This window comes from Enhydra lutris, unplaced genomic scaffold (assembly GCF_002288905.1).
Source record: "Enhydra lutris kenyoni isolate GAN:26980312 unplaced genomic scaffold, ASM228890v2 scaffoldscaffold42, whole genome shotgun sequence".
Classification (NCBI taxonomy): Eukaryota; Metazoa; Chordata; class Mammalia; order Carnivora; family Mustelidae; genus Enhydra; species Enhydra lutris.
Window position 1 is genome coordinate 2,070,237 of NW_019154126.1, and position 25,731 is coordinate 2,095,967.

General features: G+C 38.4%; 1 protein-coding gene across 1 annotated transcript in view; it reads left to right on the forward strand.

Moving 5' to 3' along the window:
• LOC111155510 (chromosome unknown C10orf67 homolog) overlaps nt 1-18,545 on the forward strand; it is a gene marked incomplete at its 5' end in the record, with an annotated part of 80,575 nt that extends 62,030 nt beyond the window's left edge. Inside the window, one exon of the mRNA XM_022515683.1 lies at nt 18,438-18,545. Coding sequence (XP_022371391.1) covers nt 18,438-18,545 — 108 coding nt within the window. The remainder of the gene's footprint in view (nt 1-18,437) is intronic.
• Between the last annotated feature and the right edge of the window lie 7,186 nt (nt 18,546-25,731).

A 25,731-nucleotide genomic window follows, 5' to 3' on the forward strand; every position in this document is an offset into this window, starting at 1 on the left:
TTTTTTGTTGTTTGTTTGTTTCTTTGGCGGGGGGTGGTCTTTTGTGGTTCCATATAAATTTTAGAATTTTTTCTACCTTGGTAAAAAGCACCATCTGTAAAAAGTGGAATTTTAATAGGGATTGCATTGGCTTTGAGTAGTACAGCCCTTTTAACAATGTTAATTCTTCCAGTCCATGAACATGAGATATCTTTCCATTTATTTCCATTATTCTTCTTCAATGTCTTTCATCAGTGGTTTGTAGTTTTCAGTATACAGATCATTCACCTCCTTTGTTTAAAAAAAAAAAGTGTTCTCATCAGAAAAGTACTATAACTGAACTCTTAATTTTATTAACTAATTTTTTATCTGTTTCATCCCAGTGTATTTGGCTCTAGGGACAATCTAGAATTAAGATGGAAAGGAGCTACAAAGGTTGCTGTAACCCCTCATTCTGGGGGCATAGCACCGAGTTACTGCTGCAGTTGGCCTTGATCCCATAACTGGGTTCCCTGTTGCCCGAATTCCCTTGGAGTCATGCCTCGGGTCTGTCTAGGCCTGTTTCAGGTAATGTGGCAGTGTTGGTCATTCAACTAGCAAACCAGTACTTTAGTGGCCCAGATATTTACTATAATAAAATATTTGACTGAATTTCTTTGCATAGGCTTATGTATTTGATAAAATTTAGGTTATTACATCAGTTCTCATTACCACTGTTCTCCATTTTTAAATTTTGTTTTTTTAGAGAGAGAGAGAGTGAGTGTGCAAATGGGGGGAAGGGCAAGGGGAGAGGGAGAGAGAGATCTTAAGGAGGCTCCATGCCCAGCAGTGCGCCCCACAGGGGCTGGATCTCACAACCTTGAGATCATGACCTGAGCTGAAGTCGAGAGTCAGACGCCCAAATGACTGAGCCACCCAGGCTCCCCTCACAGGTACTGTTACTGTTCTGTTGTGTGTTCCACAGGTAGAATCTACAGTTTCCCAGCTGTTGCTGCCATAGGATAGAGAACTACTTTGAAACCTGGGGGATGCTTTCAGTGATCTGTGGGAAACTGCATTTACATTATAGCTCCGGGAATCATGGCAATGAATGAAGACAAACGCAACCTGAGTAGTGACTCAAGGTGACTGCATCCCCATATACTTGGCAGACCACAGAGCACATTCTACTATCCATGCAGTTCCTGACTCACTGTCCATAAGTTCCTGCCCACCAGTCAGGAAATGTGTTTGTTCCACGCAGTCCTGGACTTCTGGTCGCCCTGCTCAGCCTTCACGATCTACTTCTAAGTCACAGGGCAGAGGGCAAACCTTGTGAAAGGAAAAGTTCCCTTGAGCCAATGTCACTCTAAATCTACCACAATGAAGCCTTCAGGCCTGTGCCACAATTCATCCCCAGTGAAATCAGCAGGCACATTTGTCACATCTGTCCACTTATAATCAAGAGGTGTATTACCAGATGTCTCAGAGCACTGTTTCTTCTGTGTGGTTCCCTCTTCCTAAAGTGACCTTCCTTGGTTAGCTCTGGTTTGTCCCTCAGGTCAGAGGTCAGATAACACCTCTGGGAACTGCTCCCTCTTACTCCCCTAGACAGGAGCAGCTACCCACCCTCACACAGTCCCCCTTTCATGGCTCTCCTCATGCTCTGTGGAGAGGACCTGTTGACTGATCTGCTATTTCCATCTGGTGAGCTACTTGAAATCAGGAAGTGCATCTTGTTCACAGTTGTACCCCCAAAACCTACCATGGTGGCTGCCACAGAGTAGAAACTCAAATATTTGTTATGAGCAAATGAAGGAATGAGTTTTAAAAATGGTTAGTTGAAAATGACTTAACCCACACTATGGCATGAACTACATATAGTTTCATAAGCAGGTAATACTGTTAATACACACGTGACACAATTACACAATACAGGAACTAACTACAGTGTACTCTCCAGTATTAATTTATAGGTTTTGTTCCAGTGGTTCTCAAACTTTCTGGTCTCCGGATCCCTTTCCACTCTTAAAAATTATTGAGGCCTCTAAGGAAATTTGGTTTAGATTGGTTTTATCAGCTAATATTTACTGCCTGTGAAATTAAAACACAATCAAATTATTTATTAGTTCATTTGAAAATAACAATAATAATCTCTTACATGCTAAAAATAAATAGCATTATCTACAAAAATATTTTCCAAAACAATAAAGGTTTAGTAAGAGTGGCATTGCCTTACATTTTTGCAAACTTCTTGAATATGTCTGACTAGAATACAGCTGGATCCTTGTATCTGCCTCTGCATTCATTCTATCAGGGTAAATATCACAGAGCCTCTGGAAAACTCCACTGTGTACTGGTGAGAACAGGAGAGTGAAAAATTATCTTTGTCATGTTAGGAAAATAATAATGACGTTGCAAAAGCCCTAAAGATTTTGGGAACCCCATGGATCCTTGCACCATCCACTGAGATCTGCTGCTCTCTTTAATAAGAAAAAACTCTTAGCCAGATGTGGCTAAGGGAAATATCTTTGTTCTCTTCTAGTCCTGATCCTATTTCCTTTGTTTCTATTTAATTCATTTAGTCCCTGATTCTCCCCCTTGACACCTCTCTGTCAGAATGTTACACTAATACATTGCAATGAACACAAGCCATTAGTGCTGAGTTCAGACAGAAAGCTCCAAATTTCTGTTAGAGGAAATTGTCATTTATCTGTCACTGAGTAGTAGTTGCAGTAAATGTTCACTGTGGGGAATACCCAGTGTTGTGCTATAGTAATCCTAGATGTTGTACAGGGGAAAGAGCCTTAAGTACCACTAGCATATATGGTATACGTATAAAGTTCACTAGGAACAATTTACAAGAAGAAAATGAAGAGAGGACACTCTGCCTTGGTCTTTTATTCCTCCACTGCAAGGTGACGTTGGCCTAGGCTGGCAGGATGAATCATGGAATGTGCTGCAGGAGAAGAACCCGAGCTCCATACCACATTTTACATTTATTGTGGAGGTAGGAAAGGGTACCAGTTCCATCTAGTGCATCTTTGTTCTAGAAGCTTCCTGGCCAGGTAAATGCCTTCTTAAGATCACTCAGACTTGAGCTCAAGGAAGTGGCACCAATGCTGTCAGTATCAAGTCTCCCAGAGAACTTACTTCAGTCCAGCTGAGCCATCTCACTGGTCAACTAACAGGCAGGGGATAGATTAAGGAGCTGTGGGGTCACTGGAAAGTGTGATGGTTCCTTTCCTCCTCTGAGAAAAGAGAGTGGGTTACTCACACCTACATTTAGTGATGTTATAGCTGAGTCATAGCTGAGAGGGTGACCTGCTCTGATATGACCAGAACTTCTCCAGGCTTAACGCAGAGAGTCTTGTATCTAGAAACCCCCCAGTCAGGCAAACCAGAATGGTTGGCCCCTGGTAGTTAGAAACCTGAAAGTTCCTCCAAGAGCCGACATGATTCTGTGTATCAACTCCAATGTAGTAAGAGGATTCTGAGGGAAAATTCAAACTCTTTGGGAAAGAGGGCCTAAACTTTTTCCATTACACACACTGGTACTGATTAGTGGGGTAAACTAGCAAATAAGTTAGGCAGTCCAACCAACTCCCAGAATAAAGGGAACAAAAAAATTTAGATGAAATAGTATAAACATCTTTATACATAAAGCACCAAAGAATTGACAAGAGAGGGATTACCAAGTAAAATCAAATGTCAAGGGAGAAATATTAGGGAGAACTTAACATTCCAAACTGAGCTTTCTCTTAGGGCATTCACCAGTCTGGGCAAACCAGAAACAGAAGTCACAGTGCTGGGCATGCTACAGTGTGTGTGTGTGTGTGTGTGTGTGTGTGTGTGTGTGTGTGTGTGAAGAGGTGGTGAGTAGTGAACTCCCATACTAGGCTAAGAACCAGTGACCTTTTCTGTGGGGTGAATGTAAACCAAAAGTAACTTAGCAGGAAATAAGGAACCATGTGTGAGAAACAAAAAATACTATGGATTGGTCGTTGTTATATGCCTCCCACTCTCCTTTTTTGGAAGGAGAGGGTCTCTAGAGGTTATCCTATGTCCCACTATGGTATGTTGACTGTAGGGGTTGGATAATCATCTCTTTAGTTCCTGCGTCTTCAGGTCAAGATAGACTGTTCTCAAGGAGGGTTAGCTGCACCTGGACCAGATTTAGACAATGAGATCTTGGCTTCATGCTGACACTGTAACAGAATGGGATTTTTAGAGGCTTGGGTGATTATGAATGTGTTTTGCGTATGGGTAAAAGTGTAAAATGTATGAGCCAGAAGACAGATAAATGTAGAAAAAGCATTTGAGAGAGTCCAATATACATTTGTGATAAAACTCTTAGCGAGAAGCTCCTGGGTGGTGCAGTTGGTTAATAGTCCCACTCTTGATCTCCGTCCAGGACTTGATCTCAGGATCGTGAGTTCAGGCACCATATTGGGCTAGACATTGGGTGTGGACCCAACTTAAGAAAAAAAAGAAAAAAAATCTCAGTGAAATAGGAATAGAGCTTATAATGAGTATCTACAAAACATTTTAAACTACTGTCATGTTTCATGGGAAAAGGCTGAAGGCTAACGCTAGGAATGAGATAAGAATTTCTGCTCTTCTGAGTATTATATACAACTAATGAATCTTTGAATGCTACATCAAAAACTAATGATGTACTACATGTTGGCTAACTGAACATAATTAAAAAAAAGAATTTCTGCTCTTATCATCTCTATTCAACATTATTTTAGATCTCAACCAGTATAAAAATGTAAGAAAAAGAAATAAATGTTATCCAGATTAAAAAGGAAGAAGTAGAACTATTTTTACTCCCGGATGACTTGATCATCTATATAGGAAATCCTAAAGAATCTACAAAAAAGCCACTAGAATTAATAAGTGAATTTATCGAAGTCACAAAGATTAAGATACGAAAACAGTGTTTCTCTGTATACAAGCAATAAACAATCAAAAATGAAAATGTTTAAAAACACCACTATAATAGCATAAAAATATGAAATGCTTATGGATAAATTTGACAAAATCTCTACAAAACTATACAAACACTCCTGAGAGAAATTAAAGACTTAAATAGAAGGAGAAACATAGCATGTTCATTATTTAGAAGATATAAACTCCCAGTTATCTCCAGAATGATTTATAGATTCAACACAATCCCAGTCAAAATCCTAGCAGGCTTGTTTTTTGAACCAACAACCTCCTCTAAAATTTATATGGAAATTCATGGACCTTCCATAGCTAAAATAATTTTGAAAAAGAACAAAGCCGAAGGACTCACACAACCTGCTCTCAAGACTTATTCTAGAGGCATAGTAGTCAAGGTACAATGATGTTGGCATAAGGATAAACGTATATATTGGTGGAATGGAATAGAGACCCCAGAAATAAACCTAGTGGAACATATATGGTGAATTGATTTCTGACAAAGGTACCAAGCCAATTTAAGCAGGAAAGGATGATCTTTTCAAAAAAGGGTACTGGAACTCTTGGTTAGTTATAAATCAAAAATGAATCTCAACTCTTACCTCACATCTCATGTAAAATTTAACTCAAATGGACCACAGACGTAAATGTAATAGCTAAAACCACAGAATTTCTAGAATAAGGTGCAGAAGGGGATTTTTTATATGGGAAAAATGTAAAATGTTGGAGCGAGAGAGCAGATAGATTTAGGAAAAACATGAGAAAGTCCAATATATATTTATGATGAAAACTCTCAGCAAACTGGGAATAGGCAGAGTTAAGGGGAAGTCTCAGTACAATTTTTTAAGTACCTAAAGCAGATTGAAACATAAAACATATCAAATATATGAGATACAGCTAAATCAGTGCTGAGAAGGAAATATTGCTCCAAATGCTTACAAGAGAGAAGAGGAAGGTCTCAAATCAATAATCGAAGTTTCTACCTCAAGAAATTAGAAACAGAAGAGCAAAATAAACCCAAATCAACCAGAAAGGAAGGGAATAATAACAATTATAGCAGAAATAAATGGAATAGAAAATAGGAAAACAACAGAGGAAATCAACAAAAATCTGTTTTTTGAAAATAAAACAATAAAATTGACAAACCTCTAGCATGACTAATAAATATGGAAAGAGATGGGTAAAACATACAAATCTCCAACTTCAAGAATGAAATAAGATATCACTATAGAACTTATCATCTTTAAAAGAATAATTGGAAAGGATGAATACCCAACTTTTGTATTGACATAGACAGGACTGGAGGAGATTATGCTGAGTGAAATAAGTCAAGCAGAGAGAGTCAATTATCATATGGTTTCACTTACTTGTGGAGCACAAGGAATAACAAAGGAGACATTGGGTGAAGGAGAAAAGTGAGTTGGGGGAATCAGAGGGGGAAAGGAACCATGAGAGACTGTGGACTCTGAGCAACAAACTGAGGGTTTTGGAGGGGAGGGGGTGGGGGTTGGGAGGGCCTGATGGTGGGTATTATTAAGGAGGGCACGTATTGCATGGACCACTGGATGTGGTGCATAAACAATGAATCTTGGAACACTGAAAAAATAAAAGAAAAAGAATAATTGGGAAAACTACAAACAACTTTATGCTCATGAATTTCACAACTCTGGAAAAAAAATGGAGCAATTCCTCAAAAACCAGTAACTACCAAAATTCAATCAAGATGAAATAGATCATCTTAAAAGTAATAAAACCATAAAAATTGAATTTGTAATTTAAAAGCTCCTGAAAAATGAATTTGCAGAATGTCTAGCTAGTTTCACTAGAGAATCTTACAGACATTAAAGAATTACCAGTTTTACACAATATATTTCAGAAAATTAGAAGAGGCAGAATCACTTTCCAGTGCATTATATGAGGCTAGTATTACCATGATACCAAAACCGTACAGAGACAGAAGGCAAAAAAGAAAACTAAAGCAATATCCTGCATGATTTTAGGTGCAAAAATACTCAAAAAATAACAAATTGAGGCCTGCTATGTATAAAAATTATATATTATGACCAATTGGGATTTACTCATGATATGAAAATCTAGTTCAACCTTTGAAAATAAATCAATAAAATTCATAAGAACAGGCTAATAAAGACAAGCACACGGTCATGTCAATTGATGGAGAAAAACCACTTGAAAAAAGTCCAACACCCATTCATGAAAAAAACTCAGCAATCTAGGAAAAGAAAGGAACTTCCTCAACTTGATGGAGAGCATGTGCCAAAAAATATCCTTTATCCTACATCAGACTCGATGAAAGACTGAATATTTTCCTTCTAAAAATCAACTGCCTTTCTGTGTGTTAGGAATGAACATATGAAAACAAAATTTAAAAGTACAGTGTGATTTGTGCTTGCTCCAAAGGAAACATAAATAGATATAAAGCTAACCAAACATGTTTAGGTTCTTTATGTTGGTAATTACAAAATGCTAATGAAAGAAATCAAAGACTCAAATAAATGACATACTGTGTTCGTGGATTGGACAACCCAACGTAGTAAAGATGTCAGTTCTCCCCCAAATTGAGCTCTAGTTTAATGCATTCTATCAAAATCCCAGCTAAGTTTTTTTGCTGACATAGACAATTTAATTCTAAAGGTAAAGCCCTAGAATACCTAAAACGATCTTGAAAAAGAAGAATAAATTCTAAGGATTCACTTTACCTGATACTAAGTTTTCTTATATAGCTATAGTAATCAAAGAACTATGGTATTTGTAGAGGTCTAGACCCATGAATGGAACAGAACAGTGAACCCAGAAGTAGATCCACACAAATATGTTCAACTGATTTTTTTTTGACGTAAATGCAGAAGCAGTCTACTGGTGGAGGGATAGCCTTTTCAACATTTGATGCAAGAGTAATTGGACATCTGTAGCCTCCAAAAATGGACCTCATGTAAACATTATCTACCACAAAGAATAACTCAAAATGGATCATAGACTTAAATGAAAAATATAAAACCATAAACATCTGGGGGAAAAAGAAGAGAAAATCTTTGGGATCTAAGGTTAAGCAAAGAGTTCTTAGTCTTGATACCAAAAGCACAATTCATAGAAGGAAAGATTGATAGATTGGACTCTGTCCACTATCTTAATATACACAGGCTGGTATAACAAAATACACAGATCATGTGGCTTAAGCAACAAGCATTTATTTCTTTCAGTTCTGGAGGCTGGGAAGTTCAAGACCAAGAGGCCAGCAGATTGAAACTGTTTAGTGAGAGCCTGCTTCCTGGATTGCGGACATTTTCTCCCAGTGTACTCGCTTGGCCTTTCTTCAGTGGTACATGTAAAGTGTTCAGTAGGTGGGGAAGGAGGGGAAGACTGAGAGAGCAAGAGTTAGAGCCATCTAGCTCACTCTCTCCCTCTTCTTTTTTTTTTTTAATCATTTTTTTAATTTATTTTCAGCATAACAGTATTCATTGTTTTTGTACCACACCCAGTGCTCCATGCAATCCGTGCCCTCTCTAATACCCACCACCTGGTTCCCCCAACCTCCCACCCCCCCCACCTCTTCAAACCCTTCAGATTGTTTTTCAGAGTCCATAGTCTCTCATGGTTCACCTCCCCTTCCAATTTCCCCCAACTGCCTTCTCCTAACTCCCCATGTCCTCCATGCTATTTGTTATGCTCCACAAATAAGTGAAACCATATGATAATTGACTCTCTCTGCTTGACTTATTTCACTCAGCATCATCTCTTCCAGTCCTGTCCATGTTGCTACAAAAGTTGGGTATTCATCCTTTCTGATGGAGGCATAATACTCCATAGTGTATATGGACCACATCTTCCTTATCCATTCGTCCGTTGAAGGGCATCTTGGTTCTTTCCACAGTTTGGCGACCGTGGCCATTGCTGCTATAAACATTGGGGTACAGATGGCCCTTCTTTTCACTACATCTGTATCTTTGGGGTAAATACCCAGTAGTGCAATTGCAGGGTCATAGGGAAGTTCTATTTTTAATTTCTTGAGGAATACTGTCTCCCTCTTCTTATAAGGGGATCAATCCCATCATGAGGGTATAATACTCTTATGATCTAATCTAAATTTAATTACTTCCCACAGGCTCCACTTTCTAAGACTATCACATCAAGGATTCCTCATGTGAATTTTGCAGGGACACAAAGATTCAGTCCATAAGAGACCTCATCAAAATTAAAAGCTTTTCTCCATGAAAGCACCATGAAGCAGGTGAAAGACAAGCTACAGACTTAGAGAAAAGATTTGCAAACCACATATCTCACAAAAGACTAACCACCTAGGTAAATAAAGACCTCTCAAAACTCAACAATAGAAAAAAAAAATCCAACTAGAAAAAGAGCAAAGGACATGATCAGACATTTTATTGAAGAGGCACATGAAAAAATGTTCAATATTAGGAACCAGGGGAAATACAAAATAAAACCACTCTGACATATCACTATAGACCTATCAGACTGATTAAAATTTTTAAAAAGTGGTGACAACACTAAAACCTGGCAAGATGGAGAGAAACTGGATAACTAGGAAAGCAGTTTGATGGTTTCTTTAAAAACTAAACATGCAATTACAATATAACCCAGCAATTGAACTCTTGGGCATTTTCCCAGAGAAATAAAAACACAAACCAAAAAAACTGCGCCCAAATGTTCAAAATAGCTTTATTCACAGTAGTCAAAACCGGAAAGCAACCTATGTATCCTTAAACGTGTGGAGGGTTAAACTGTGGGGTACCCATACTCAGAATACTGTTGAGCAACAAAAAGGAATGAACTAATGGTACAGCACCAACTTGGATGAATCTCAGAGGCATTATGCAGAATGAAAAAAGCGATTCCAAAAGGCTACACATCGTTTGATTCATTTCTAGAACAAAATTCCAGTATATTTAACATAGAGTGTTACAGGTGTACAATACAGTTATATAACACTTTTGAGAGGATAACGTTTTAGAAATGGAGAGCAAATTAGTGGTTGCCAGGGTTGGGGATGAGGAGAGGGGCACAGCAAGGGAGGTGGGGTGTTACAAAAGGGCAGCAGATGACGGCAAAGATGCTATATGTTCACTGTGGTGGTGGACAGACAATCCTACGCAGGTGCTATGACTGACACATACAAATGCATACTAGGGAAATCTCAGTAAGATTAATGGGTTGTATCAATGTCCATATCCTGGTCGTGATAGTGTACTACAGTTTTATAAGATGTTAACATTAGGGGAAAGAAGGTAAAGAGTATTATACAATCTTGCTGCATTCTCATGCTCATTGCATGAGAATCTGCAAGTATTTCAAAGTAAAATTCCATTTTTAAAACATTGAGGGTTTTTTTTTATTATTATTAGTGAGAAAGCGCAGAGAAACTAGGTAACTAGAGAGGTTCTTCAAAACTAAACATACATTACAGAAATTGTATCTTGGATACCAGTCTTTTGCCAGATATATGTTTTTAAATATTTTCTCCCCAGTTATGGCTTTTCTGTCCATTTGCTTAACAGTATGTTTTGGTAGGAAAAGATTTTTTTTGTCTTAAAGCCTAATTTATCAGTTATTTTCCTTTATGGATATTGCTTTATGTATGGTTAGAAACCTTGCCTACCCTGAAGTCAAGAAGATATTCTTGTATGTTTTCTTCTTAAAAAAAACCCAAGACACCTCATCTTTAGATGTATGATCTATGTATATTTTTAAAGATGTATTTATTTATTTGAGACAGAGAAAAAGAGAGAGAGCAAGTGTGGGGAGGGGCAGAGAGAGAGGGAAAGAGACTCCTCAAGCCGACTCCCGCTGAGCAAGGAGACAGAGACAGGGCTCCATCCCTGGACCCTGAGATCATGACCTGAGCCTAAATCAAGACCTGGCACCGTAACCAACTGAGCCACCCAGGCACCCCAGGTGTATGAACTATATTAAATCAGTTTTGGTGGAAGGTGTGGCATAAGGGTCAAATGTCATATTTTTTCCCAGTTAGATATCCACTTGTTCCAGCAATGTTTATTGAAAACTTTTTCCCTCCATCGGATTGATTGCTCTGGAAACTTTGTTGAAAATCAGCCAGATATATTCTGGGCTTCTCTATTCTGTTGTAATGATTTGTTGACCCTTAAGTTGGTACTACACTATGTTACACTATGTTAATTTCTGTGGCTTTATAATAGGTCTTGAAAACAAGTTAACAGTAAGTCCTCTGCCTTTGTTCTTTTTCAGTCATTTCAAAAATTCTAAATTCTCTGTATTTTCGTACACATTTTAGAAAAAACTTGTCCACTTAAAAAAAAAAGTAAGTGTGTCTTATGATTAGGATTCTGGTATATATTTACAGATAAATTTGAGGAGAATTACAAGCAGAAGGGATGTGGGGTTTAATTCTAGGACCCCGAGATCATGACATATGAACGTCTACTAGACTGAATTATCCCACCCACAAGCATAGTACACATCTCTGTTGAGGTTTTTCTTAGTTTTTGTTAGCAGTATGTTGTCCTCTTCCATGTAGATGTTTTTGCACATCTTTTGTTAAATTTATTCCCAAGTATTTTATCATTTTTTTTAAAGATTTTATTTATTTGACAGAGATCACAAGTAGGCAGAGAGGCAGGCAGAGAGAGAGGAGGAAGCAGGCTCACCACTGAGCAGAGAGCCTGATGCGGGGCTCGATCCCAGGACCCCAGGATCATGACCTGAGCGGAAGGCAGAGGCTTCAACCCACTGAGCCACCCAGGCACCCGTATTTTATCATTTTTGATGCTATTTGAAATAGAGTTGTTTTTAGGTTTTATTTCCAATTGTTTGGTACTGGTATATAAAAATACAATCGATTTTATAATTTTTAAAAATTAGCCAATTAGGGATGCCCTGGTGGCTCAGTCGGTTAAGCATCTGGCTCTAGATCTCAGCTCAGGTCTTGATCTCAGGGTCATGAGTTCAAGCCCTGTGCTGGGCTCCATGTTGGGCGTGGAGCCTACTTAAAAAAAAAAAATCAGGTAATTAACTTGGATTCAAAGTGCAAGCTCTGTCTCGCATGCAATAACTTTGTATTCTCCAACCTTGTTAGGTTCACTTAATAGTTTCAATAATAGTTTCACAGATTCCTTCAAATGTAAACAATCTGTAGATTATTGATATGTAAGCAATCAGGTCTTCTGTAAATAGACAGTTTTACTTTGTTTCTGATCTTTGTACCTCTTATTTCTTTTTAGTGCTTTTTTTTTTTTTAAGATTTTATTTATCTGAGAGAGAGAAAGAGCACGAGTTGTAGGGAGGGGCAGAGAGAGAGGGACAAGCAGAAGGGATGTGGGGTTTAATTCTAGGACCCCGAGATCATGACCTGAGCCAAAGGCAGATGCTTAACCGATCTAGCCACCCAGACGCCCTCTTTAATGTTTTATAATTATGTTTAGGACTTGCAATATAGTGTTATGTAAAGTGGTGAGAAGAGGCGTTCTTGACTCTTTCCTAGACTTAGAGGGGGCAAACTTTAGTATGTCATCATTAAGTATGATTTGGCTCTAAGTTTCTCATGGCAGTCATCTGTCAGGTTGAGGAAGTTTCCTTTTATTCCTAGTTTTCTGAGAGCGTCTTTCATGAACGGCTGTTGAATTTTGTCAAATGCTTTTTTTCCGCAGCTATTGAAATGACAATATTTTTTCCTCTTTATCCTGTAATCTGGTGTAATACTTTGGTTTGTGATTGTTGAAGCAGTTTTGCATTCTTGAGATAAAACCCTCTTTGTTATGACCTTTCCTACATTTTATACGGTGCTGCATTCAATTTGTTAGTAGTATGTTGAGGACTTTTGAATCTTTGTTCATAAGGGACATTGATCTCTAAATGTTCTTTCTTTGGGTGTATGTCTGTTTTTTGGGTTTTGGTGTTATGCTGGCTTCATAAAATGACTTGAGAAATATGTCTTCTCTATCTTCTGAAAACAATTTTAGTGGTGTTAGTAAAAAGATTTCTGTTATTTCTTAAATGTTTGAAGACTTCACCATTGAAACTCTCTGAGCCTAGAGTTTTCTTTATGCGAAAGTTTTTTTTTTTTTTTAAGATTTTATTTATTTATTTGACAGACAGAGATCACAAGTAGGCAGAGAGGCAGGTGGGGTTGGGGTGGGGAAGCAGGCTCGCCGCTGAGCTGAGAGCCTGATGCAGGGCTTGATCCCAGGACCCTGAGATCATGACCTGAGCTGAAGGCAGAGGCTCTAATCCACTGAGCCACCCAGGCGCCCCTATGCAAAAGTTTTTGATAGTGGGTTTATTTTCTTTAATAGCTATAGAGCTATTCACATTTTCTATGTCATTTTGTTTTCTTGTATTATTCAATTTTTCCACTTAATCATGTATTTGTTGGTATGAGGTTTTCTATAACATTCTCTTATTATCCCTCTAGTATCTATAGGATCTGAAATCATGAATCCTCTTTTATTCCTGATATTAGTAAATTATGTTCTTGATCAGTCTAGTTTGGGGTTTTGCTGATCTTTTCAAGAAATCGTTTTGGCTCTATTTTCTCTATTTTTTTCTTTTTATTTCATTGATATCTGCCCTGATTTTTGTCCTTTTCTCCCCTCTATTTACTTTTTGTTTACTTTGCTCTTTCTCTCTTTTTTTTTTTTTTTTGTAACCTTCTTAGGGTGGAACTTGAGGTCATTTATCTCAGGCCTTTCATTATTTTTAATTGAGCATTTAAAGCTATTAATCTCCCTCTGAGCAGCATCCTACACATTTTGGTATCCTGGTATTTCATTCAGTTTGGCATATTTTCTGATTTTCCCTGTGATTTAGAAATGTATTGTTTAATTTATAAATATTAGTGATTTTCCTAGATGTATTTTTGTTATTGATTTGTAGTTTACTTCATTGTGATCAGAGAACATCCTCTGTAGGATTTAAATTTTTATAAAATTTTTAGCAGTTATTGTATGACTAAACAGCATATAGTCTATCATGGGACCATACTATGTCTACTTGAAAATAATTTATAATCTGAAGTTCATGCAGTTGTTATCAATTAGATCAAGGTAGTAATAGTGTTTTTTAAGTCACCTATGTTTTTGACTTTTTTGTTTATTTCTTTCAATCCCTGACAGAGGGGTATTATTTGTCTCTCTATATAATTTTGCCAATTTTTACTTTATGTGTTTAACTTTATTTTTAAGATTTTATTTATTTATTTGACAGAGATCACAGGTAGGCAGAGAGGCAGGCAGAGAGAGAGGAGGAAGCAGGCTCCCTGCAGAGCAGAGAGCCCGATGCAGGGCTTGATCCCAGGGCCCTGAGATCATGACCTGAGCCATCCAGGTGCGCCCCCCCCCACCCATGTGTTTTAAAGCTCTGTTAATAGGTGCATTTGCATTTATAAGTATTATGTCTTCCCATGAATTGACCCTTTAATCATTATAAAATGTCCCTCTTTATCTCTAGTAATTCTCTATCCTGAAGTGTACTATACATGTTATGTATAAATGTAGTACCTCCAATCTTCTTATGTTTGCATTGCATTTTTTCCAATACATGTATTTTCAACCTCTCTGTGTATTTATACTTAAAGTGCTTATGTTATAGACAGTAAATAATTGGGTCTTGCTGTTTTTTTGTGTTTTTTTTGGTTTTTTTTTTTAAAGATTTTATTTATTTGACAGATCACAAGTAGGCAGAGAGGCAGGCAGAGAGAGAGGAGGAAGCAGGCTCCCCGCTGAGCAGAGAGCCCGATGCGGGGCTCGATCCCAGGACCCTGAGATCATGACCTGAGCCGAAGGCAGCAGCTTAACCCACTGAGCCACCCAGGCGCCCGGGTCTTGCTGTTTTATACATTCTTCCTGTTTCTTCATTTTATCTAGTCTGTTCACTTTATCAACGCTCAGTGTTATTATTGATAGGGTTAGATTTAGGTCTACCATTTTTTAAATTTATTTTCTATATTTCCCCTTTGGATTTTCCATTGTTCTTTCCTCTATTCTCTCTCTCTCTCTCTCTCTCTCTCTTTTTTTTTGGCTGTCCTTTTAATATATTTTAGAATTCCAATATATTTTATTATCTTTTAAAAGAGATTTTATTTATTTATTTGAGAGAGAGTGAGAGAGAGAGAGAAGGAGCAGGGAGAGGAGTGGAGGAAGAGGGAGAAGCAGACTCCCACTGAGCAGGGAGCCTGATACGGGGCTTGATCCCAGGACTCTAGGATCATGACCTGAGCCAAAGGCAGATGCTCCACTGAATGAGCCACCCAGGTGTCCCCAATTTATTTATTATTATTTTGGCTTTTTGTCTATCTTTTCGTGGTTTCTCTAGCAATTATAATTTACATCTTTAACTTTTTGTAGTTTACTTAGAATTAATTTCGGCAGTTTCACTTGAAATATAGAAACATTGAAATATATATTTTGTTTATATAGATTTATTTCTTCATTCTTCAAATTAAAGTTGTTTTATTTACATCAATATTACATTTTTTGCTTTAAGCAATTGTATGTATTTGAAAGAAATTAAGACAATATAGTCTTACATCTTGACCATTTCTGATGCTCTACATTCCTTCCTAGAGTTGGGAAGTTCTCCCTGGGATCATTTTTCTTCGTCTGAGGAGCTTCCTTTAATGTTTCTCGTAGGTCAGAACTGCTAGGGATGCAACCCTTCTGTTTTTCCTTTATCTGAAAGTAGCTTCCAGATACTTCAATCTTGAAAAATATTATTCTGTCGGTACAGAATTCCAAGTTAACAGTGTTTGTTTTTCTTTTATTCTTTCAGCACTTTTCAGAGACCTCATTCCACTATTTTTGAGCTACCATCTCAGCATCAGTCCATGTTAATAGTCTTTTTGCACAAGAATAGATCAGCAACATAAAACTGTATTTTGAACATTTTTGGATTTTACAGGCATTATGAACATTATGTGTTATTTTTTTAAAATCAGCCAATTAAGAATGCCTGGGTGGCTCAGTTGGTTAAGCATCTGGCTCTTGATCTCAGGGTCATGAGTTCAAGCCCTGCATTGGGCTCCATGTTGGGCATGGAGCCTACTTAAAAAAAAAAAAAATCAGGTAATTAACTTGGATTCAGACTGCAAGCCCTGCCTCACATGCAGTGGATGGCAGCTCAAATCTTAATTCAACCTTTGAGCTTTATTTTCACGGCCAAGCATGATTCAGCCATCTGCCGGAGATTTGGGCAAAATTTGCACACAAAGTTGGGGGCTCTGTAGTCTGGCTTTCCTTGGGATTTCCTTGCCTTGGGACTTTCATTGGCGATGATTGCCCTGAACTATGTCTTCAGCAACCCTGAAAGGCTGCAGGTTTTCCATCATAGTTTTAGACAGTCTTGGCACTTCTGTTAAGTTAAAAGCCATTTTCTTCAGGTAATTTTGTTTTACATAGGTTTTTTCCAGAGTTTATAGTTGTTATCTGTGGGAGGGTTGGTTTCATAGGAGCTACTCAGCCATGACCAGAAACATGACTCCCCTCAAATTATGACTTCATACAATAAATATTATGTCGCACACATACCCCCCAACACTTAAAATTATTCATTGGTGTTCCATTGCATTTAAAGTAGAATAGAAGCTTCGCACTTCTCCTTGATGTTAACAGCCCTGTCCAGTTCTTCCCAAATGCAATGCTTCATGGACATCAGTTACTATCCCCACAGTCCTCAAGATTTCAAGAGGTGAGGCAGACCTGCTTTCTATTGAATTCTGCTCTATCTGTAGATGAGGAATATTTTTGAAAATAGTTATACCAGTGAGATTAATGATTAGAGGTGTATCTCATCATTGTTTAATTGCATAAGTTAGCCAGAATTAGAATCCCTGGCATTAGTCATAGATTCACATGATAAAAAAAGCTTGATAGGGGCGCCTGGGTGGCTCAGTGGGTTAAAGCCTCTGCCTTCGGCTCAGGTCATGATCTCAGGGTCCTGGGATCGAGCCCCGCATCGGGCTCTCTGCTCAGCAGGGAGCCTGCTTCCCTTCCTCTCTCTCTGCCTGCCTCTCTGCCTACTTGTGATCTCTGTCTGTCAAATAAATAAAATCTTTAAAAAAAAAAAAAGCTTGATAATATTGAAGCATGCATTAATAATACATTTTTTGCTTCTTGCAACAAGATGGATGGATCTTAAGGAAATGATACGAAGTGAAGTGAGTCAGAGGAAGACAAATACTGTATAATCTCACTTACATGTGGAATGTAAAAAAATGAAAACATGAACTTATAGAGAATGAATTGGTGGTTTCCAAAGGTAGGATGGGAAGTGGGTGAAATGGGTGAAGGTGGTACAAATTTCCAGCTATAAAATAAATAAGTCACAGGAATGTAATGTACAACATGATGACCATAGTTAATAATACCTTATTATACATTTGAAAGTTGCTAAGAGAGTAAATCTCCAAAGTTTCTACCACAAGAAAAAATTATAACTGTGTGGTAGTGGATATTAGCTAGCTTCATTGTGGCCATCATTTTGCAATATATACAAATTTTGAATTATTATGTTATAGACCTGAAACTAATATAATATTCTGTGTTGGTTATATCTCAATTATATATATATATCATAAAAAGCCTTTTATGCCTGGAAACTAGAACTGATTCTTTAAATCAAAATTTCATCATTACATTATTGAATTCTGGATATTGAATTATCTGAAATTTTTCCAAAACTTTTATAAGACTGGGTATTTATAGCTATCATAATAATATATGGAACAAATTATTACCACAAAAACAAACAATCTATGTTTCTCTATAATCTCTATTATGCTTAAAGCAATGAACAAATGCTAATGACTTTAAACATTTACAGCTTTCTTTCTGTTCACCTCTTTTAAGTGCTTTTTCTGGGTACAAATTACTTTTCTAATTCATATGCACCATTATAACTTATGTTCTCATAATAGTGTTAGCAGTTAAGTGGTTTACAATTCTATTCTTTCATTGCTCGAGGAAGTGTTATAGAAAATTCTTTTTAACTAATCTTTGCAAATGATAACAAATGATATGCACCTTCAATTTCATAGATTAATAAACAGAAGGAGGACATGGAAACAAGGAAGAAGTTGGGCAGTGTAGGCAGCAAGGTTTGCATTTAAATTTAAATTCTTTTTTCTTCTTTTATTCTGTGTGAGCCTTATTTTGACATCTGGGTTGAAGAAGGTATATATACCCTACTGAGACTTTTCACTTTCCAAGATCTGAGTTTGAAGGAGAACATGCTTTAAAGTGTGGATGGGAGCCCAGCAGCCTGATGGCTGAGCTCAGTGAGAGGGGTATAAGCCAACAAGAACGCAAACCTGGCTGAAGGAATGGGAAAAGTGTCCTGGTACACGGAGACTTAGGCTCATGCCCTATCTCTTCACATTCCTGTCCCTTCACTCCCACCTTCTATTCTCCTAGCTTCTTACAAATAGAATACAGACCTCAAGCTGTCCCATTACCCTACTCCTCAACACTCCCACCTTTCCAGGTGCTTCCAGAAAACACTAATCTGTTGGTATGTTTTTCTTGATGCAGTGGCATCAGCGGGAGGAGAGGAAAAACAGACCCAGCCTGCACACTGAATCAGGCCAAAAGGGAGTGTGGGACTGGGAAAAAGACCAGATCCATGCCCTTTGGGACTGAAAATTTGACCCTGCGATGCCAGTTCACGGGAGGAAAAGAAAGGGACACAAATCTGAAGAATGAAGTGAGAATCACCAAGCCATTTCTTTTTTGTGTGCCAGAGCCTGAGATTAGTCAAAGGGAAAGAGACTTCCCTGTCCCCGTGGCCCTCACAGCCCAGGATTCCATCCAGACCTAGAGCCGGTTCAAGACCACACTCACCCACCATCAGTACATCAGTGACTATGAAGACCAAGAAAGTTAAGACTCCAAAGAAATCTGCAAAGGAAGAGCAGCCTTTGGTAAGAACGGCTTCTGTGACTACACCTGCGTCCACACAGGGGCCACTCACTGTCCCCTTAGCACTGTTGCAAGCTCACGTCCCACATGAGCAAGGCTGATGGTCTCCTACACAGGATGCTCCCTACTACTCTGGGCGGGAGGGTCTGGCTGCTCTTTCTACATCATTGTGTTCTCATTGGATCCCTTGACTGCCCAAGAGGATGCCACCATTATCCTCAACGTGGTCCTTTATTTAGCTTAGTTGCTAAGGCTCAGTGGGTCTCTATTAAATTAGCAAGCTAGAAAAGCCACATTCCAAGCACAGTCTTGGGCATATAATTCTAAGTCCGTACTTGCCCAATACCTGTCCGAAGCTTACTGAAAATGCACTGAAGAACATGCAGCTGTACAGTCCTTTTGCTCCTGTAGTATTCTAAGTTGACAAATGGATTAACTCACACCAACAGGGACAGATGTGCGTGAATGATGTGCTGTTACTCTCCTAATCCACCATCCCCCTCGCCAAATAATCAGAATTGCCTTTACTGGACCCAAGGCAGTACTACTGGTTTGTATAAAAGAGCACGTTAAGAAATAGTTCGGTATTGTTCAACTCAGTGTCGGCTTAGCGTGTGGACACTGCTGAAATGAGATGTTTAGCATGCAGTTCTTGGGAAGTTTGTGTTTATTTGTTTTTTTGTGTGTGTGTTTATGGAGTTTGTTTTTTTGTTTTGTTTTTTGCTCACAAAAAACAAACAAGCAAACCAACACCCCAGCCCCATGCCCGAGTATGCAATGTTGGCGGCTGACCTGAGAGGATAGATCAGCCAGACTGGGTAAGGGCTCTAGTCTAAGCCTTGGACTTAGGAAGCATGCGGTCGAGGCTGTGTCCTGTTCCAGAAGGCTCCATTGACTGCCATGAAATCAAGTCCTTTGATGGTGGGGGGTGGGCAGAGTCTGTGGTCTGAGGCTTCAAGAAGATGGCAGGAGGACTGCCAAGCAGGGTCGATAGGAACCTCTAACCCCAGGACCGCAGCAGGAGGAGCTGCCCTGGTCCCTGCCGCAAGCCTAAGGCCCTAACTAAACCCTGCAGTTGCAGATAAGAAACAACAGGGTCCTCAATTTCCAGTCGAGATGGAGCTTCCAAGTTCACAGGCATGAGGGGCGGAAATAACCACTTGTTCTCCCCCACAGAATACACGCGGGGAAGGAGAGATGTGGGCAGACAGGATCGCCCAGGAGCCTCAGTTCAGTGCGATGTCAGGGCCATAGTCTCTCCTTCTAACTGTACTGATTGTTATTTTGATGTTGCCAAAGCCTAACAGTATGTCTTGTTGGCTGGAGAGACTCAAAAGTTAATGTGTAACCATAAGTAAAAATTAGACCAGGGGTCGGTGGGGGGGGAGGTGACGTCAGCTGGTGTTTACATATTTATATTAATTGACTCAATTTTAAAGTGAAATATCTTTTTCTAGTTCACTACCATTACTATCATATGAACTTTTGTAGTTCACAATTTGATGGTAAGAATCCCGTTTCACCTTTCCATGTGGTACAGTCCTCACTGCAGACTAACCTGATCTATTATGCACATTGACTTTAATTTTCCTCCTTTTCTCTTTTACATCTTTCATTATAGTGAGGTAACAGGACTTCTTAAAAACTGTCTTTAAAGGGCTTTGTAACATTAACACATGTAAATGACCAAACAGAGAGCTTGCCGAAGGAACTTTTTACATCAGTCATTTATCTTATCTAATTAATCATACTTATTTTTTGAAATCTGTGTCATTCGGTGGGAACGGCACACGTGCTTCCCACAGTGGGGTACACAGTGATAAACTGAGTGTTTAGCCAGTCTGAAAAGCATGCTAGGAACATCGCTGTTTGATTTCTATTTATGAAAGATTTCACAACATGAAATTTGTATTTGTACAGCGTTTTGTGTAAAGTTTATTTTTTGATATCTGGGAAACATTTCAGATACTAAGGTTTCACATAACAAGGTTAGATTGGATTCCCAGGGCTTTTGCCCCTCCCCCTCCTTGGATAATTAGTTAATTAAGGTTGCACCCAGTAACTTCTGGGCTTGCACGGGGTAACCTGGTCTATGCTGACAGAACATATGGTGTGTGCTTAGATCTGCAGAAAGCATCAGGACCCTCTGTGTGGGAAGTGGGACATGGACAAGCCAATCATGTTCCCATTCTTAAAGTTCAGCTAATACAAAGCAATTTATACAGCATAAGACTTCAGTGAAAACTCTAGAACATGATTCTTCTTTTTAACATTTAAAAATTGTCAGGTGAAATATTTTTTGCAATAGTTTTGCAATTATCTTATTCACCTTGCAAGCTAGTAACTTAATAAAAAAATGTTAGTATAGGATAGAGAATGATTGTTCTAGATCTCTTGTATTATAGGCTAGGTAGGTGAGGGAAAAAAAAAAATCTTTATTCCCGAAACTGATCATTGCTCTCCTAGGCAACCTTCTTATTTGATTAAATTGCACATTAAGTTTAAAATGAACATCATCAGGGGAGAAAATAATAAAATCTGTTTATTTTTTCCTTATTTTGTACTTTTTAACTCTGGTTAACTCTAACTTTTTAACCTTGCTTGGTAAAGCAGTTAGGAGTTCTGCAGAGCAGTATGGGAAAGCCAGCATTTGGCTCCTTGTGTATCTGGCCACACTGGGTGGCTGTTTAATACAGAGAAAAGATCTCCTGTGCATGTGCGCGGTCTTGGAGGTTGCCAAAGGATACTCACTGTGTTTTGATAGATTTTGTTGACACAGAAGAATTTTCCTTACTGTACTAGATCTTTCTTTTATCAAAAAACTTTAAAATGTAGAGATTATTAAAATCATACACTCTACTTATTTATTTCAAAATCAAATTCTTCATTTACCACTAAAAATAATTCATCTTTAGATTCTGCTCTCAGAGACCAAAACTGGCAAGCTGAGTGATATTATATTTAGAAGTCAACTGAACGGTGGCTTTTGCTTTCTATAGTAGCTTATTCTGGGTAGTTCGATGATAAATATTTTCAGTGTATTTGGAAGTGAAAATATTTTAGTGAAAGTCATATTCAGTATTTGTTGCACAAATGAAAAATGTTTTTTATTAAGAATCACATAATAGGTTTTATGTTTTGTCTTCTTGTAGTGTTCTTGGGGAAAGGTGATAGCATTTTATTTGTAGTTTGTTGATACTTCAGTATAAATTCAGGACCTAAGATACAGTTGTGGGAATCAGGAAAAGATAAATTTGAGATTGGTATCAATTTCTGTTCTTCCCTAGTTACTCTCAGCCAGGGGCAGTTGCTAGGTCCTGACCACATGTAATATATCACCCTGGAGGTAACAGAAGTGTGACATTCAGGTGCCCACAGAGCAGCCATCTTGCCCCCCCCCTCACTGCACGGTGTTGCTTTATTTCCATTTGCTTGGGTTTCAGCTATGGGTTTTTTCAGTGATCCATAACTCATTGTTTATGCACCACACCCAGTGCTCCATGCAATACATGCCCTCCCTAATACCCGCCACCAGGCTCAACCAACCCCTTACCCCCCTCCCCTCCAAAACCCTCAGTTTGTTTCTTAGAGTCCACAGTGTCTCATGGTTTGTCTCCGCCTCCGATTTCCCCCAACTCACTTCTCCTTTCCATCTCCCCATGTCCTCTGTGTTATTCCTTATGCTCCACAAGTAAGTGAAACCATATGATAATTGACTCTCTCTGCTTGACTTATTTCACTCAGCATAATCTCCTCCAGTCCCATCCGTGTTGATACAAAAGTTGGGTATTCATGCTTTCTGATGGAGGCATAATACTCCATAGTGTATATGGACCACATCTTCCTTATCCATTAGTCCGTTGAAGGGCACCTTGGTTCTTTCCACAGTTTAGTGACTGTGGCCATTGCTGCTATAAACATTGGGGTACAGGTGGCCCTTCTTATCACTACATCTGTATCTTTGGGGTAAATACCCAGTAGTGCGATTGCAGGGTCATAGGATAGCACTGTTTTTAATTTCTTAAGAAATCTCCACACTATTTTCCAAAGTGGCTGCACCAGCTTGCATTCCCACCAACAGTGTAAGAGGGTTCCCCTTTCTCCACGTCCTCTCTAACACTTGTTGTTTACTGTCTTGTTAATTTTGGCCATTCTAACCAGTGTAAGGTGGTATCTCAAGGTGGTTTTGATTTGAATCTCCCCGATGGCTAATGATGATGAACATTTTTTCATATGTCTGTATGTCTTCTTTGGAGAAGTGTCTGCTCATGTCTTCTGCCCATTTTTTAACGTGATTATCTGTGTTATGAGTGTTGAGTTTGAGGAGTTCTTTAAAGATCTTGGATATCAGCCCTTTGTCTGTAGTGTCATTTGCAAATATCTTCTCCCATTCCATGGGTTGCCTCTCTGTCTTGCTGACTGTTTCCTTTGCTGTGCAGAAGCTTTGATGAAGTCCCAAAAGTTCATTTTCACTTTTATTTCCTTTGCCTCTGGAGACATGTCTTGAAAGAAGTTGCTGTGGCTGATATCGAAGGGGTTACTGCCTATGTTCTCCTCTAGGATTTCGATAGATTCCTGCCTCACATTGAGGTCTTTTATCCATTTCGAGTTTATCTTTGTGTATGGTATAAGAGAATGGTCGAGTTTCATGCTTCTACACATAGCTGTCCAATTTTCCCAGCACCATTTATTGAAGAGACCGTCTTTTTTCCACTATATATTTTTTCCTGCTTTGTCAAAGATTTTTTGACCATAGAGTTGAGGGTCTGTATCTGGGCTCTCTACTCTGTTCCACTGGCCTCTGTGTCTGTTTTCGTGGCAGTACCATGCTGTCTTGGTGATCACAGCTTCATAGTAAACTTGAAATCAGACAACGTGATGTCCCCAGTTTTGTTTTTCTTTTTCAACATTTCCTTAGCAATTCGGGGTCTCTTCTGGTTCCATACAAATTTTAGATTTGTTTGTTCCAGCTCTTTGAAAAATGCCAGTAGAATTTTGATTGGGATGGCATTGAAAGTATAGATTGTTCTAGGCAGTGTAGACATTTTAACAATGTTTATTCTTCCAATGTTTATTTATTCCATGAGCATGGAATGCTCTTCCATCTTTTTGTGTCTTCTTTAATTTCTTTCACGAGTGTCCTGTAGTTACTTGAGTACAGATCCTTTACTTCTTTGGTTAGGTTTATTCCCAGCTATCTTATGGTTCTTGGTGCTATAGTAAATGGAATCAATTCTCTAATTTCCCTTTCTATATTGTCATTGTTAGTGTATAAGAAAGCAACTGATTTCTGTGCATTGATTTTGTATCCTGCCACATTACTGAATTGCTGTATGAGTTCTAGCAGTTTGGGGGTGGAGTCTTTTGGGTTTTCCATATAAAGTGTCATGCCATCTGCGAAGAGAGAGAATTTGACTTCTTCTTTGCCAATTTCAATACCTTTTATTTCTTTTTGTTGTCTAATCGCTGTTGCCAGGACTTCCAGTACTATGTTGAACAACGTGGTGAGAGTGGACATCCTTGTCATGTTCCTGATCTCAAAGGAAAGGCTGTCAGCTTTTCCCCATTGAGGACGATATCCGCTGTCAAACCCAAAGAGTTCTTAAGGATTGTTAGGTTATGCAATTTTATTAGGGAATCAAGGTACAATTTTATTTAGAGTTTTAAAGATATTGCAAAGGATCTCCTTCACCAGTTTCAATGTGGGATCCATCCCTCTGTTAGATATATGAATATATATATATATATACACACATATATACATATTCATGTATACTCATATACATGAATAATATAATATAATATAATATAATATAATATAATATAATATGTAGTTACCTACAACAAATGCCATGAAGTGTTATGGAGTTCAGTGAATCCATTTGTTAAAAGTATACATATGGTGAGTGAATATTCAGTTTTATGCCACCAGAAATTTTTTTAAAGATTTATTTATTTTAGAGAGAGAAAGGAAGAGTGCATGAGCAGGGTAGGTGCAGGCAGAGAGAGAGAGAATCCTCAAGCAGACTTCCCACTGAGCACAGAGCCTGACATGGGGCTCGATTCCAGAACCCCAAGATCATGCCCTGAGCTGAAACCAAGAGTTGCTGCTTAACCAGGGGAGCCATCCACGCTCTCCTCCGGCCAACAGAATTGATTGGCATGAGCCTGGACAGCCCAGATATTATGTATCTGGTTAAGATACATAATATTTCTGTTGGTTTACATGAAATAAGGCATGAACATATTTTTTAAGTTAATTGCTTATGTTAAGATTAGAAAGACTTTAATATATAGTTTTAGATTTTTGTACAACCATTGGAAGAGCTAGGACAATAAGTATTAGGAAAGCAACAACAACAAAAAGATTTCAGACTGAAGCACCTAAATAACTGATTGATAGGAGAGCAATTAGAAGTCACTGAAATTTTTAGGAACCTTTGACAATTTCCTACCACATAGCTTAGTCTCAGTGGCAGAGATAGTGTTTCTTAAGTGCTCTACAAAAAGTCATTATGAAACTCATAACTGTCCATTCATCTTGCTTCAAATGCCCCTGGATAACCCTTTCTAATGTTTCCATCAAAAATACAGTCCTTGGAATTCCTCGCATGTTGTATCCTTTAAAAATTGTAAAGTTTAATATATTTTCATATAAAAAATATATAATTTGTAACAGGAGATTTGACACTTACACCATTTCTGGGCCTTTCTTTTCTTAGTCTTTCTTTAAAGTAGGCTCCACACCCAATGTGTGGCCTGAACTCACAACCCTGAGATCAAGAGTTGCATGCTCTATCAACTGAGCCAGCCAGGCATCCCGCTGGAGCTTTCATTTCTTAATGTAGATCTAAGTGATCTAAGTTTCCATCTGGTATCATAGTCCCTCTTCCTGAAGAACTTCCTT